We start from the raw sequence: 16,925 nt of genomic DNA on the forward strand, positions 1-16,925 counted from the left end.
CTTGGAAATGCAAACTTGTTCAGCTTGTCTCAAAATGGGACGGCTCAGTTTGGTGAATATTTTTCTCCCCGCCGCTGCAAAAGCGTGGAATTCTCTTCTGTATCCATTTTTCGATGACTTCCAAGAGGTGGGTAAGCCTCCATAGAGCGCCTCAGTCGGTATGATGTTGGCGTGCCACCTAGTTGGCCGCGAGTTCGATTCTCGGGCGTTCCACAGAGGGGTTTGGTGAGATATGAGTTTCTGGTGATAGAAGTTCACTCTCGACGTGGTTCGGAAGTCACGTAAAGTCGTTGGTCCCGTTGTTGAATAACCACTGGTTCCATGCAACGTAAAAACGCCATACAAACAAACAAACAATAAGCCCCCACAATTTCCATCATTTTTTTATGGCAAGAAATAGAAGAGAGCAGGGGACTGCCTTTCCCGTCAGTCTTCCCAGAGAGCTAGACCTAATCTTCCTATAACGGTGCTACTGACATCGGTTTACCCTGAATATTATCATCCGTCCTATTCCAGTAGGAGCCAGGCAGACGTTTCCCACATGCTGTCCAACTCTTGCAGAGTTTAACTGGCTATCAGGCACGAACTCGACCTCTGATTAGTCGGTAGGACGGGTTTTCAGCAACCCTGAGTTGAGGATCTTACCGTTTAATATAAACCTTTTCGAGGATATGCACGTATTTACTAACGCATCTGCAAATACACACACATCCTATAACTATGTAGTATCCTTTTTAAAAATTACTATTTTTACTTAGATATAAAAGTGAACTCCCGCTAAGGGTAGATTGCAAGTTCATGTTTATATAGTTTAGCGCTGAAAATAGAGTAACAAACCAAGACTTATTAAAACTTTCTAAAGCATTTGCATTATCAGAAATATTACTGATATAATTGTTACAAGCAAGGTTTTCGTGACATCACCTAATACAGATAGAATCGAAATAAATTCAAAGTATAACTTACACAGGTTTTGTACATGGAAGGTGTTTCATATTTGAGGTAAAGAGGAATGAACTGAGTCTATTTTATGTTTTAATGACATGAATAAAGATAAAATCTCTGTATTTTACTCTCTCCTTTTGAGACGAATGACCATTTGCCCTATTATTGGCCACTGATCTCCTTCATGAAGTGACGAGTATGACTTGACGTTTATGGAGAGAGAGAGAGAGAGAGAGAGAGAGGGGGGGGGGGGGAACGTTCGGCACAAAGAGACCCTTTTCAGAATAGAACAGGCTGTGCCACAAAAGCGTCAAAGAGGAACTCTAATTGATTTAGGTTAGGTTTTTTCTGGTTTAGCTATTGTATCTCAGCAGTTACATCAGGTGGAGTATGCAAATACTCTCAAGGCTGCATTTTGTTTTTTCGTAAGAGCTAAAAAGGGAAGCAGAAGAATGGTGTTTTCTATATATCCATACTTTCATAGAAAAATAGTACCAGTCATTGCTGGATGTCGCATCATGAATGTTAATTTTAGACGTTTAACAATGTTTATCATTAGTACATGGTTATAATAATTCTATTGGTAGATGTAATTAACCTCTTATTTACCAGACTCACCCTCAGAATGGAAAACAATTAGCACTTCTTAGTGAAAAAATAAACAGTATATATGATGGTAAAGATTAGGTTGCTAAAGTATCCCATGCCCAAAATAAATATGCCCTCACAAGGAATATGGCTTTCCTGTCTGGTTCTTTGAAACGGAATCTGAAGAAATGTGAAAGGGTTTCAATGTAAAAGTGCCTTTTCAATCTTTTGTGATCTCATTCTTTTAGGAGATACCTTATGTAGATTAAGGATCGAGAATATAAACCTTCATCGACTGTCCAAAGCCATTAGTTTTGTCCCGTTATTATCCATGTATTACCTTCTAGTTTCCATAGTTTACCTTTACATCTTCATGACCTATATATATATATATATATATATATATATATATATATATATATATATATATATATACATACATATATATGGAGGTCATGAAGATGTATATATATATATATATATATATATATACAGATATATATATATATTATATAATATAATATATTTATTATATATAATATGATATATATTATATTATAATATAATATAATTATTATAATATTATTATTATATTATATATATATAAAATTATTTTATAGTGGAAGTAGCCACACAGATGTTCATCATATTTTCGTAAATTTTCAACACATTCAACACTACACGTCAAAGAAAAATTTAGAATTGAATTCTGGAGTGTGCCTAAACGGATAGTCTTCCTTATTTACTTTTATTTGTATTCTTTATTTATATTTTTCATGGTAACGTAAAGACTGGTACGAGCATGACTGCATGAAAGTCCAGATCAAACACTAAAATAATGCTAAAGGATGTGACCTCGTAATTGATAAGAGATTCGAAGCCTGAAAAGAAACAAGTGAAATGATTCTAGAAATAACGGGGAAAAAAATCAGGAAATTCACCATTCTGGAACTGAATACGATGGAAGATGGATCAAAGGGAATACGTGATTATGTATTTTGATTTTTCTTTCTCATAGCAGCCCTTTCAGCATGGTTATCCAACACCAAGCTTTAGATCTGATGGCTCTCGTGTTCTTCAAAATGGGATTCTGCTCCCTATTCGTTTTAGCAAACTGGTTGTTTGTTGATTTTACTGTTAGGTTCAATTATTTGGTTGTATTTTGGTCTTTGTATACATTTACATCGTCCTTTAACCAAAGTGATTTTAGATCAACTGAAAAAATATGTAAACTGTTGGGCTAAACGATTCTTATGCGTGAAGAGTCTAAACCGCATTTCTAAAATTAAATAGGAATATATAAATAATCTTTTTTAATGTTGCAAACGGCAGAGAACAGAGAAAACTGATTATTCCTTCTTCATGTAAATTATCGTCTCACGCTCTCTGTCTTCTTGCTGATGGGGTCATATATGTATCGCAACGTTTACGCATGTAATGTGCTTGTACGTGGGCGTCCGAGTGTAAATGAGAGAGAGAGAGAGAGAGAGAGAGAGAGAGAGAGAGAGAGAGAGAGAGAGAGAGAGAGAGAGAGAGAGAATGTGTATGAAGGGCCAGAAGTATGAATAATGCTCTCTTTATTGGTGTTATACGGATACAAAGTTGCGTTTTGTTTCTGTCTGCTGAATCACCTATATATTTTCTTTTATTCTTATGCTGCGATCAGTTTGACGAACGGTCGCCTTTGTTCATTTAGATGCTAGAAGTGATTAATGCGGTTTGTCTGTGGCTGAAGATATTTTGATCTGAGTTCATGATACATTCGTGTACCTCTGATCTACAGTTTTGCGTTGGAAAGATATTTTGCTCTGAGTGCTGATACATTAGTAGTGCCTATGACTACAGTTTTGCGTTGGAAAGTATCTATTGTAGTCCCACAAAACACAGCTTCTCTCTCTCTCTCTCTCTCTCTCTCTCTCTCTCTCTCTCTCTGTTAAATTTCGGGTGAGTTGGCTTTCTGTCTCCCTCGTGTGCTGAGATTTATGGACACATTTGACATTATCGAGCTCATTCTTGTTCTTCATTTTCCTAAAATTTGGCAATCCCCCCTCCCCTCCCCCAAGAATACATTCGACGTCGTCTTTCCCTGCAGAAATGTGGAGTCCTTTAGCCTCCTGTGTCAGGACCTTCCTTCGCAAACATGAAGTCCATCGATGAAGGCTTTAAGCAGCGTGAATGCGGTCTCCCTTCATCAGGATGCCTCGCGCGGTCTGTCTGTCTCTTCCCCCGCAACTGTGACCATTCGTCTTACCTTCCCGAAGCACTTTAGTCTCGGCACGAATCAGAATTTAAAATGGAAGTTGATGGAGGAAAGAACGGGGGAGGAGGAGAGGGTGGGGCTGAGGGGAAAAGGGATTAAAGAAAAGGAAGAAAGGAATAGCGAGCAGAAGAAGATGGAGGAGGTAGAAGTGAAGGAAAGGCAGATTACGATTACCTGCGTATCCCCCACGCCTCCCTTCCCCTCTCCTCCTCTTCGTTGGCATGCCCCCTCCCCTCCCCTTCCCCTTCCACTCCAGCACCAATAAGTGACGAACCCCCTCCCCTACCCCCATATCCCCTCCCATGTTTCCCTCACGTTCCATGACGTCAGCACCGCCCACAGGTGGCTGAGTTCGCTTTGCCTGTACGACTTCCCTCCTACTCGACGCTTTTTATACTCTCTCTCTCTCTCTCTCTCTCTCTCTCTCTCTCTCTCTCTTTTTAATTCATATGAGTCTTATCATCGCATCCATGTGCGATAATTAAAAAGAGTATGTTTCATATCAGTGAATGAAATACTTTTATCGAGACATCTCTGGATCGTGAACAAGCCCCTGGGAATGTAGAAGAATATTATTGTGTTGTATTTATAGCATGATAGCCGTAAGTTATAATATGATCTTTAACTTTCAGAAGTGTAGGCGCCATTGTGTCAGGATATATTAACTCTAACATTTTGATTTTCATTAAAATGATATAATGAATCGTTTCGTTCGCGAAGGCGTCTATTGAATTGCCGTGTGTATGGAAGAAATGATGATTTGAAGACATTGTGTTTATCTTCTTCGCCAGTCTGACCTGTTCCGTAACAGGGAATGTTGTCGGCGGGATTCATTCATAGGAGTTAGAATGAACTGAAAAGTTTGTAACCAAGTTTTTCATACAAGTTAGAACAGTAGGAAAAGTGTTTTTGATTCAAGTCGGGCTTTCATAGGGTTAAGATAAGGTTCCAAGACTGCTTCAGTTGAAGGGAAGGAGTTCATTGGTTAACATCCCTCTCCTCCTAAGAAGGGAATCCTAAGCATTTTCAAAGCTGTACACGTCCACTACGAAGCCGTTCGTCAAAAAGCGCTATTTTCGACACTCGAGCTATTTTAGGAGCTGAGACGAAACTTACTTTAGGAATTTTTTTATTAACAGCTGTTCAAGTATGAGAATATTCAACTTTTGTGGAGGTGAATATGTTCATTATTATTAGATGGTATTATACAACTTCTCTTGACTTGGCGTTCTCTTTCTCCCATAGTATCTTATTGGTTGGTCCGTAGGAGTTGTAACACACACTGACGTCTTCTCCTCAGAGCCGTCTTCAATTCATTTAACGATATTTTCTGATTTACGGAGTAATCTGATGACTGGAGAGAGAGAGAGAGAGAGAGAGAGAGAGAGAGAGAGAGAGAGAGAGAGAGAGAGAGAGAGAGAGAGGTGCTCGGGGAATAATGTCTGCCTTACGTGACTTCATTATAAATTCTTATACAAGGTCCAAATGACGTCGGTGTCCTGCAAAATTCTATGGCGTGGAAATGGTTTGAGAAAAGTTGTCTCTTTAATTTCCCAAACGACAATTTTATGTTCTGTTGCTCGCCTCCCAAATCCTTTGCACCGGGAATGGTGGACACTCCGTAATCCTATCATATAGGCCAGTCTAAATGTCATCGCTGTAGAGTGGAATCCACTGCACTGAGAGTCGGTAATCCCTTCGGAATGACATGATTGCCAAGAGTTAACTTCACACTGTGGCCACATCTCGTAAAACATGGGCTAAGCAGTATCTCACCCATGCGATTAAGAGCACAAATGACATTATCACAAGTAGATGGTAGATGCTCTATTGAACCTCTGCCCATCAGAATCCTAATAAATAGTATAGATTGTCCGATATCAGTGCATTGACATCTGTTGTGGAAATTTGAGTAATACTTTTTAATGTTTATACCACAGAAATTATGTTGATATTCACTGCAATGTGTAACTAAAATTAAATGCTTATTGGTGAATTGTGCACTGTAAATATCAAAATATCTTTTTGTACGTACGTTTGCGTAAATCTTCCCCAGTTTATATGATTTCTGTAGATGGGTTTTTTATTTACCCTTTATGTTTGTGTAGACCAGTTATGTAGACCAAAGATAATTAACTTGGGGGGAGGGGGCGTAAAACTAGTAGGTGTGTGTGTGTGTGTGTGTGTGTGTGTGTGTATAACAGATGCTTGAAGCTTTTTTGTAACATCAACACATGGCTGTTCGTCATATTGAAGAGAAGAAGAGTATAACAGAAAGGTAACTTTACAATGCAAAAACACTTTTCCAAGTGAATTAAGGTTACAAATAATCATGAATTGCTTATGTCGATGACCCCTAAGAAGTTTCCATAAAGTCTAATTTACTTGCATAAACGTAGTGAGAAACTGGGTGTTTTCAGTTGCAGAGTCATTTTGGATTTCCCTAACTTGGTTATGGTATTCTTAATTATTGTGACTGAAATCCACGACATCTGGTTTTGTTATGGAAGCACCCAAATAGCGCAATACCAAAAATAAATTATAACTGACAGCATGTTGTTGGGGAAGGGGAGTAAATAGTGAAAGAGCAAATAAGAGTAGGAGGTTGAATAGATATGATTATGTCATGAATCGGAAATAAATATAACGGTCAAAATTGTGCTGCTGTTCGAATAACGACTGTTATGATGAGATTGTCATGATTCGTGTAACCTACCTGGTCTGTAATGCAAGCAATAGCCCAGAATGTATATAGTTCTTGAGATGTAAAGGATAGTGATCATATCTCCTCTAGGGTTTCTGTATGAGTCGTTTTTCCTTTTGCAGCTGCGATGGATGTTACTTTGAACATTATTTCATCACCCTTTTCGGCACTTGTCTCAGCACTAACAAAAGGATAACCTTATCATGTGTGATATACAAAACCAAGGTTATTATTAGATATAAGACAATGCCTTCTGTTGTTTCAGTTGTTACGTACTTATATACATCACACAAACCATTCTCGTATTTGTAGCAAATACCTTCTTAGGTGTTACATGTTACTCTTGCAAGAGTAATGTCATGGTGAATTGTTAGCCGTTCTAGGTATTATACTTTCTTTGCTTAGAGAAACTGTTGCTTGAAAGGCTCTAAGATATTTTGTTGTCAAATAAGGCATCAAAATGGGAAAACGGACAATAATGTTTACTTTGTGGAGGAAAAGTTTGATGTACTTGGCGAGGTTATATAGTTAAATAGAATAGAAAATCCAATTTAAGCAACGGCCAAGTGCTGAGACCTATGAGGTCATTCAGGGAAATTGACAGTAAGAAAGGGGTAACGGTGAGACAAGTGTTAAAGAAGGTGGAAAGTCAGATGGAAGAAAGAGAATATGAACGGAGGTACATCCCAAGGAATGAAAGAGGTATCAGCCAGGGGCTGAAGGGTCGCTGCAATGAACCTTAAGTAGTGCCTATGCACTGATGGCACTAACCCCCATGTGGGAGGTTATATAATGTCAAGCTTTAAAACTTTAGAATATTTGCAAGGTGAAAAGGTTCCTTTGAATGATAGTTGACGGTATCAATCCTATAGCCTTGAAATAATGAAATGTAACTGCAGACATATAGGATACTATAAGGGAGAAGATGCTGGAATTAGTTTGGCTATTGAAGTTTAGTTGACCGTCTGATCTAGAAGGATCAAGTACAGGGAGCTTGGAAAACAAGTTGCTCTCACATATAATCCCCTTATTTGAAGTAATGTCTGAATTTGTTATGAGACCAGGTTTCCTGTGCAACTGAAGCTCTTGTTTACCTTGACACACCACATGTATTATCTATATGCAGCCTGCAGTGATTTAGATAGATCTTAGTGATCACATACTGGCAGAATTCTTAAGGTGATTATATTATACACCCTTGCATTTTGTATTGTGGAGATTAATTTTTTTTATTATTGTATTTTGCAAACTGTTATTATTAACAAAATCACAATATTTTAACTCGTAGTAATTTTAAACCTTACTTTTGTGTATACAGCTACTAATAGCACAGTTAACATAAAAATGTTGATTTTTTCCCTATAGGATGAGGCAAAAAATTATTTCTGGCACTGTCTTATGTCTTGTGCGCTTTCCGCATGAATTCCTGTTTGGTTTGGGTCTGTGTCTATGCCCTTTTCCCATGATTTATGAGAACTTCTTCTTAGTCAAAATTATGCCTTTGAGGTCGAATTCCTCATTCGTAATATGATCTTTCCTCAACACTGGCCATGAATCCCAGTATCTTATTATTACATCTTTAAAAAATCCTCATTTTCTTTGTCTGTGCAAATGTCCCGTCCTCAGAAGTCTTTGATATGTTTACTAATGGGATATTTTCATCTCATTACCCTCAAATACCTGCTTCACCATCCAAGGTAACGTAAATGTTGTACCTTTCCAAAGGTCTCAACATGGTATGGACTCCATTTCCTCTCTTCCCATCTGCACCTCACGCAGTATATTGTAGGCATTACTGAAGGTTCTCTGCAACGTCCTTTCGGTCCATAGCTGCAACCAATTTTATTCCTTTTACTCTACCTCTGTTGAAATTCCCTTTCATTTCTTTTACTGTACTTCCATTCATATTTTCTTTCCTCCCTCATACTTTCTACCCCTATTAACAATTGTGACCTGTTATGCCTATAAAACCATTTTACTCTTAGTTTCCCTTTCAGTCTCAAACCATGTAAATTTTACAATTCTGAGCATCCCTTGTGACACCGTCTGTTATATTTGGTACACAGTACTGATCATCCCCATACTTTTCCCACAACATCCACATGGCCACTTACATGTCTTCTTCTTCCTTTGCTTTCGTGTCACTTGCACTTCATCGTTGTTATACTTTTGCTTAACAACACACTGCCTTTATATGGTACATAACTCCCAAGTGATCCCTTTCTGCTCTCCTTGGCAGCCTCCTCCATTACTATGATAAAATGCAAAGGGTGGCTAATCCTTAATTGAAAAGAATATTCATCTCATATTCTTTTGATTCACCTGGCACTGTCTGATTCCTATGTCCTAAGTTCTGATCTAGTAAGATGAGTAGGTCATCTTTCTGGTACCTCCTATCTCCCCAATTGCCTTCTCAAGATATGTAAATATGTGGTATAATCTCTTCTTGGCTTGTTAGTTATCTTATAGTCGTTCAGCTACATGCTAGTACATGGATGCATTCTTTATACATAGCCTTCCACGATGTGTGATTGTAGGAAAATAAAAAAACTCTTGTTTCCAAATTAACTACAGACAACTGCAAGTGTTAAGTTTTTGTACCTAACTAGGTTTTCTATGCTTTGCAGACTGCGAACAGCTAGTGAGAAAAATGCTTGTCCTTGATCCAACGAAAAGGTACACAGTAGAGCAGATCAAACGACATCGGTGGATGCAGGCCGAAGAACCTCCAAGAGTAGCCTTCGATCCACCAACTGTCAGGGCAGAGCGAACTACGGATCCTAATGACCAGGTTCTCAGGGTCATGCAAGAATTAGGCATAGATGTAGCACGAACTAGAGAGGTAAGATATTGGTGGACTTTAGAACCTTTTTCTCATTTGATAATAGTTATCTTTAAGGACAAATATTTTTGTTGTAAAACCGTTCTATTATGTTTTGAATGCCAAGTGCTATAAGTGTTTTTTTTTGAGAGGTAGACCATTTAATGAGAAGTAGATTGTTTTGTTGAATTAGAGACTCATATTTATTTTCAAGGTCACAGTGATGTACATTATGTTGTAAAAATGGTTTACACAAAGTTATTAGATTGGCATTATTCTTAAAGAAAGGAAATCCCTATATTTTTGCATATTACATACTGCATAAAGTGTACCGCAAAAGACTCAAGACTATAAAATGCTAGATAATCACCAGCTTGGGGACAAAAACAGTTTAGATTGGAGAAAACCTTTGTAAAATTTAGCGGCAGCTAGTAGTTTTTAGCTATTGTGTCCATGTTCTTAAGAGCTAACTTTGCCTTCTAAGACATCATTCCTTTTCTTAAGCTGTAAGAGGATTATGACAGGGCTTGGCATTCAGTTGAACAAACATCGTTAATGTGTATTTTCACAAATTATTGAGAAGGCTAAATGCTAAACATCTACTGCAGTGATTGTTGCATTTCTACTAAGAATCCCAAGAAAAAAAACATACTATTTTACAGATTTCTATGAAGATATTTAGGAACTAAAACTTTTTTTTTTAACTTGTTTTCAATGACCAGATTACCTAGAGAGGAGCATGACATATGGGTGGTCTTTTGCCAGATCTACAACAATAAATAGATTTAACTGAATAGGCTTTCTCATTTTCTGTTATAATATATCCATGGAGGTGTGAGCTCTTGGATGAACTAACTATCAAGAGCTTATACCCTAATGGATCTCCTTTTAGTTACAGTGCTATTATATTTATAGAAAACAATCTATGGAGTTTCAATCCATATTTCACTTATTTGGGTACTCTGTGTAGAATCACTAATCAAGACAGATTGGCAATAGCTTACTGTATATTTTTATGCCCTTTTGTACATATCTCAAATCATCTACAAGTGTTTTTATAGTACTGTCACATAAAAGTAGTTCCAAAGCTTTGTCAATATACAGAGATTATCTGGTGTTACCAGCACAGGCTGTCACAAAATTCCATTGGGATCTGCCATGTCTTTTTTTTTCTTTTTTAACAGATTATAGGAAGAGAGTTTGCATTCAAGTGTTGTTCTTTATTAGGAACACAAGAAATATTTTAGACACTACACATATGCCAATTTTCAAATCTGCAAACAACCCAAAATTTTTTATTGAATAAGTAGTTAATAACATAAAGGTTTAAGCAACATAAAATTTTTCATTGCAGATCCTTATAGGTATAATTTCTTGTTAATTCTGAACTGTTGACAACTTGAAATTTAGAAATACAGTATAAGAGTGCTAAGATGGGTTGGTTATGTGAAAAGAATGGGTTGACAATGAGAGAAAGAGGTGGAAAATACTGTCAGTGCCCCTGATAAGAGATTCAGTATAGCGGGAAAGTTGTTTTGTGAATGAATAAAAGTTGGTCAAAATGTTGTCCAATTTAGAACTATGAGTATATAAACAAGAATATTAGTGTTGTTGTTTTGCTTCAGGCTAGTTGAGAAGGCCCAAACAGGGTAATTGGGGTTCTTCATGTGGCAAAGCCATGTTTTCAATAGTAAGCAAACACGACTAGTCAGGTTGGATGGCTTGGAATCCTTTTATAATATTTTATGGATTAATCCTGTGTCCCAGTTGAGGAATCAGAGTCCTCATTATTTTTCATACTATGGGAGATCTTTTCTTTGCATACAGTAGTGTCCTGTGTGCCTTTTTCTTTTGCCATTTTACATTCATTCTTGTTATTTTTTTATACTTTTAGACTCCAGTTTTTGGAGTGTGTGTCTGTGTGTGGAAATTAATCAGTCATTAAACAGCTTTCTACAAACTTGATAACTTGGATGTGTAGTTCAGTTTTCAAAATTAGGGTAGTTAGACATAAGGCCGTATGGCGTTTATCTAAGAAGATAACATTATTTTCATGTAAAAGGTTTGCTTAACTATATGTAGATGGATGGCATGGCAATGGGATCACACCTTGGAGTTCTCTTTGTAGAAGACAGAACCATTAGCCGTCACCAGAGACCAAGAATCTATGCTGGATATGGAGACGACATCACAACCGAAAAAGAAGAGGATGCAGAACAAAAAATTGAAGCCAGCAAAGACAAGACCCCTCCTTTCCTTGTTGTCCTCTTGATTTAATAGTGAAGTATGTCACATCCACCCAAAAAAAAGCTACAGATGTGGGCCTCTGTCTTAATACAAGGGGAGGGTGTCCAGATTCGTATGAAAGATCTGTAATTGGTGCCTACGTCAGAAGGGCCTTGTTGCACTGTAGTACCTAAAATTTTTCCTAATTTCATTGAGTTGGAGCTTATGAGAAAGGTGTTCACAAACAATGGATACCCGGGCAACATGAGAGAGGGCTTTGTAAGAAAGAAATAGATGAGCTCCAGACTCAGGCTCAGAACAATAAAAAATGCAAGTAAAAATCTTTATTAATACGTATAACACAAAATTGACTATGGGACATTACAAACAAAAAGCTTATGTCCTTTTGAGGATCATCACCAATGGACTACATAATACCAAAGACACTGTATGAGAGATTATCGCTAAGAGTTGTCAGCTGCCCCAACCTGGTAGCCAGCCTTATGATCAGGAACAACACTACCCTCAGGGGATCCAATGAATTGTATTGGGCACATGATGACAGTCCAAAAGATTCGTCTTCAAGCCCATCGTAAGTTAGCTGATGTGCATGACAAGAAACCACCTCTAAATGACCTTATTAGAGACAGAAATTGTTCACCAGGAAGTTAGCTATGGAGAGTTTGTAGTTGTGGAAGCATTGCACTCTAGCAGTCTGCACTAAATGTCCAGGTATCTTTAGACTATTTTTTCCCCATCCAACAGAAGAAGGTTCCACAGCAGACCTCGGGACACACCTGAACAGATAGAACATTTATGTCTATTTATTCTTTGTTTTTTTACTGTGCTCAACTGTATATTGGCATGTAGTTCCATTCTGGATCTACTGTAGGCCTGATGGAAGTCTTGAAGGATTGGTTGAAACAGCTTTAACAAAAGTAAATAAATGGAATAGCATATCAATAATTTTTGTCCTTCCTTTGAGAATTTTAACCATGAGGATAAGTGGGAACTCCAAAAATTAGAGAAGACACCACTATGTATGTATGTATGCATGTATGTACGTGTGTGTGATGATAATGACAATGCAGAAAAACTTAAGAATTAATTAATCAATGACATTAAGCTTCACGTGTCCATGCCCATGACTCATTTTAACAATTCCTCTTAACACTTTCATATTAATCCTTGAAATATTTTATATGTATAAGTACATAATGGGAGATTTCAAGTTTTCTCCTTTCTCACATGTCTTCTGTAGGTATTTCTCCTTCTTTCATGTTACTATTGTATATTTTTACATCATCATGTGCAATGAGTTGCTAAGAATTTCCAAGTTTCTACAGGTAACTTAAGGGATTTATAATTGCACTTTTTCCATGACTGTCGGTATGCTTATTATTATTTTTTTTGGATGCGTATATCATCTTGTGTTGCCTGGGCAAGTTCAGTTCCTTGCCAAGTTGAAGTTCATTTCCTTCAGTTTTTGCAAAAATGATTTTATGGTGACTGACTGTTGTCTTCTGTATTTCAGAGCTTGCTGAGTGAAGCATATGACAATTACACAGCCATCTATTTATTGCTGTTAGAGAGACTGAAGCAACATCGATCTTCTTTACAATCCGATAAACATGCTGGACTAGATCAGCAAAGACGAAGACCATCTAGTGTGGCAGAGGCAGCTATGCGAAAAATGTGTGCTGTGATGCCTTCAGGGAAGGGTTCTCCTACATCATCTCACATCCACACGTCTCAGCTCTCAGGTTTTTCAGGTAGCACACTTGGAGGAATTATTTCTGCATCCCATCCAGAGGCAATGTCAGCTGGTGGCCTTAATCCTTTGATAAGTCAAGAAACATTCATGGCAAGACCACCTGGTCATACAGGAAGAATGTTGCCAGCAATACCTGTTGAGCAAACTAACTTGGCCATAAGTTGTATATCCAGTTTCCCCACTAGTGTAACACATGGAAACTTTGCCACCTCTGCATCTGAAGTAGAAACAGTGACAACCAACATAATACCCCATGTGTCACCTCCCTTTAGAGAACAAAGCCAGGACCTTACTGTAGAATATACTCAGAGTCATCAAGGCATTATTCCCACAAGTGGAACAATACAAACAGCACTTGTTGGTAAGAGTTATCGTGACAATGAAAGTGGTGCCTCTACATCCATTGATGAAGGTGTTGAAGCTGATATGTGTGATTCTGAATGTAGCTCTCTCGTGGGAATGACTCGAAGTGGTCACTGCACACTGCAGAGCATCAAAAGTGCCTCACAGCAATCTTCTGAAACTTCACAATGTACAGATTCTCCTTTAGGTAGTGTCACTAGCACGGAGTCAACTTTTGAAAGTTTTGAGTCACAACTTGAGCCAGATTTAGGGGCTTCTTTATCATCTTGTTCACATGTGTCTCTTTCTTCAAGGCCATTATTACCACCAGGAATACCATCTCATATTTTGCAGCCTCAGGCACAGCTTGAGACTACACCAGATACTCCAGAAAGGTCACATACTAGATCACCAGTCAACTTTCGTGAAGGTCGTCGTGCTTCTGATGGACTGGTTACTCAAGGTGTCATTGCATTCCGCCAAAGATTGATAGAAACAGAAAAGGCTCGGGGTCTGACTGAGTTGCATAGTGTTCAACAAGAGCACCAAGCACTTACCTCACTTTATCAGGCAGCTGCAGTCACAGGAAGTGAAGATACTGCTGTAAGATATCAAAGTCTCCAACAGCAACAGCAACAATATAGTCGCCAGTGGAGACATTCCTATGCAGGATCAGATGAAATGAGCAGAGCTCCTCTAGTTAGGCAAAGAATCTCTTTGCCTGATACTCTTAGTTCCACAACCCAAAAACTTCTTGCCAAAGAAACTGCCAAAGACACTGAATACTCTATAACAAAGCCTTTACAACAACAGCTTTTTCAACATAGACTTCAACAAAAACGTCAGATTTTACAGAAACAGGCGGCATATCCTAGACAGTCCTACCCTGGAGGTTGTGAACTTTCTAGGAGACAAATGGTCCGTCAAGCATCTTATAAATTAGCTCAGCAACAGCCTGTGTTACCTCCGCTTCCAGTTGAGCTTAGTGCTGCCCATTTATTGGCTGGATTAAACCAAGCTGATCTTGCTTGTCCAACTATTGCTGAACATGTTGCTGACCAAGAGGAAGAGGATCTGGACGTTAATCCAGCATGGAGAAATTTGGCTTCTTGGGGTACAGATGCTACAGCAGCAACATGGCATATGCTTCCATCCTCACTGGCTGCATGTCAGATCACTGAAGCTCAGCAGCAGCCTCAGACTCAAGTATCAGTTGCAGAGACTCGGACTTGGAGTGGTCTTCAAGCCTGGCATGGCGGATGGCATCAGGTGAGACTTTGTTCTTCTGTTTGTGTAAACCTAAACTGCCTTTTATTCATATTTTAAATATTCGTTTTGTAGCATTAGCCAAAGTGCACTTTACAGTTGTTGATGGTAATGTATCTTTCTGAACTGGGCTCTGAGTTATGTATCAAGATTAGTTATAAAAATCAGAAAGGGTTGGGAAGTCAACATTATATTAAGGTATAAAGAGCTTATCTGTGAAAATTAGCTCAGAATTTTATGAAGTTCCATGACTTACTTAATTGGAGACTTTATAGTTTAAGACTTTTTAACTTTTCTTGAATATTCTTAAGTAGAGCATCCATTAGGGTAGATTGGATCATTTGGCATGTCTCTGTCTGTTTGTCCTGTTCATCATCTGTTGCAAATCATTCAACTTTCACTCCTTTGTAACAATCCCCAAAATAGATGTGTTACAATGTTGCTCTTCTGATGTTTCTAGGTAATGGAGACATGCTTCTCAGTTTGGAAGAGTCGTTCACCGAGAGTAATCATACTTGAAATAAGATTGTTGTGTCATACCATATCATGTCTCTTGGTTTGAAGTGTTTTTATTCCTCAAGTTATCAGTAATTAATGCATGATAATGATAAGAAAATTGATAGGAAGAGGTATCATATCTTAAATTCTTAATGTAATACAAGCTTATGTACTTAAGAATTTTCATTGTGTCTACAGAGTGGAGCAGTTGGAGCAGCTCCGTGGCAGCCTGTTGTGGGAACAAGTATATTACCACAAACTGTCTGTGAAAGCCCTATTTTAGAAATGCCTGAACATATGGAAACCTGAGGTACTGAGTGATTCAGGTGTATTGATTAGTGTAACTACTTGATAAAACTAGCCAGACTATAGTCTGTTATGGCACACAAATAGAGCTTTTATGTTAAAAGTAATTACTATTCGTGGTTTAGTTTATTATTAAAAGAAAACTTTTATGATACCAAAAAGTTGTTGCCACTTTTTGTCAAGATTATCTGTATGGGTACCTAAGAAACATACGTGAAGTGAAGTGGTTCATGCAAACAAACCAAGAAAAGGAAATTCCCAAATATATCTCCAAAATATATAATGCAGGAAGAAAATTATTGTTCATAAAACAAAAATCTTTTCAAATGAAAATATAACCTCATATTGTGATAAGCATATCTGTAGTATCCTGGTAAATTTATATTAACAATTCATTGGTAATTGGAATTCATATTGGCAAGAAAAAAAAAACAGGGAGTTGGTATAGAGAGAGACAGAAAAGTGAGAGAGAGGTTTGACTCCATGTTTTGAATTTTATATTACTATAAAAATAGAACTCAGGCAGCAGTGTTAACCATTACACGTGTGTTATCCTATTGTGATACAACTATCGTTTCTTAGGAGGATGAACAGTATTTATGTGACAATATTTTGGTAATGTATTGATAAGGCAAAGAGTTTATGCTGTTTATGTAATACAGAGGATTGCATTCCAAAAAGAGCAAAAAAAATTCCATTATAGGAGGTAAGTCAATGATTGGAAAAAATTTTCAGTTGTAGCATCATTAGTTTTAATAGGGCAAAATACAGTATTATGGCAGAATCTAAAATTTTATGTTTATCTAATAAAAGAAGGGTAATACTATTGATCTGAATTATTAGGGTAATACATATATGTATATCTATATCTGTATCTCTATATCTATAAACATACAGTATATATATATATATATATATATATATATATATAATATATATATATATATATATAATATATATAGATATTGTTTATATATATATATCATAGATATACATATCTGATATATTACACACACACACACACATATATATATATATATAATATATATATATATTATATATATATATATTACAATATATGTATGTATATATATACGTATAGATATAAATATATAGATATTCATATACATATATAAATTTGTTGCTAAAATATAACTACTCTACTTGTTCATGTAAAATTGTATGTGCTCCTATA

General features: G+C 37.1%; 1 protein-coding gene across 4 annotated transcripts in view; it reads left to right on the forward strand.

Moving 5' to 3' along the window:
• LOC135206939 (serine/threonine-protein kinase SIK2-like) overlaps nt 1-16,589 on the forward strand; it is a 113,165-nt gene extending 96,576 nt beyond the window's left edge. For 3 of the 4 annotated variants that reach the window (XM_064238451.1, XM_064238450.1, XM_064238452.1), the window contains 3 exons: nt 9,125-9,339; nt 13,079-14,929; nt 15,623-16,589. In XM_064238451.1, coding sequence (XP_064094521.1) covers nt 9,125-9,339; nt 13,079-14,929; nt 15,623-15,733 — 2,177 coding nt within the window. In that variant the 3' untranslated portion in view covers nt 15,734-16,589. The remainder of the gene's footprint in view (nt 1-9,124; nt 9,340-13,078; nt 14,930-15,622) is intronic. The other variant, XM_064238449.1, reaches the window with a different exon arrangement.
• The last annotated feature ends 336 nt before the right edge of the window (nt 16,590-16,925 follow it).

The sequence above is a fragment of the Macrobrachium nipponense genome, chromosome 31 (genome assembly GCF_015104395.2).
Source record: "Macrobrachium nipponense isolate FS-2020 chromosome 31, ASM1510439v2, whole genome shotgun sequence".
NCBI lineage: Eukaryota > Metazoa > Arthropoda > Malacostraca > Decapoda > Palaemonidae > Macrobrachium > Macrobrachium nipponense.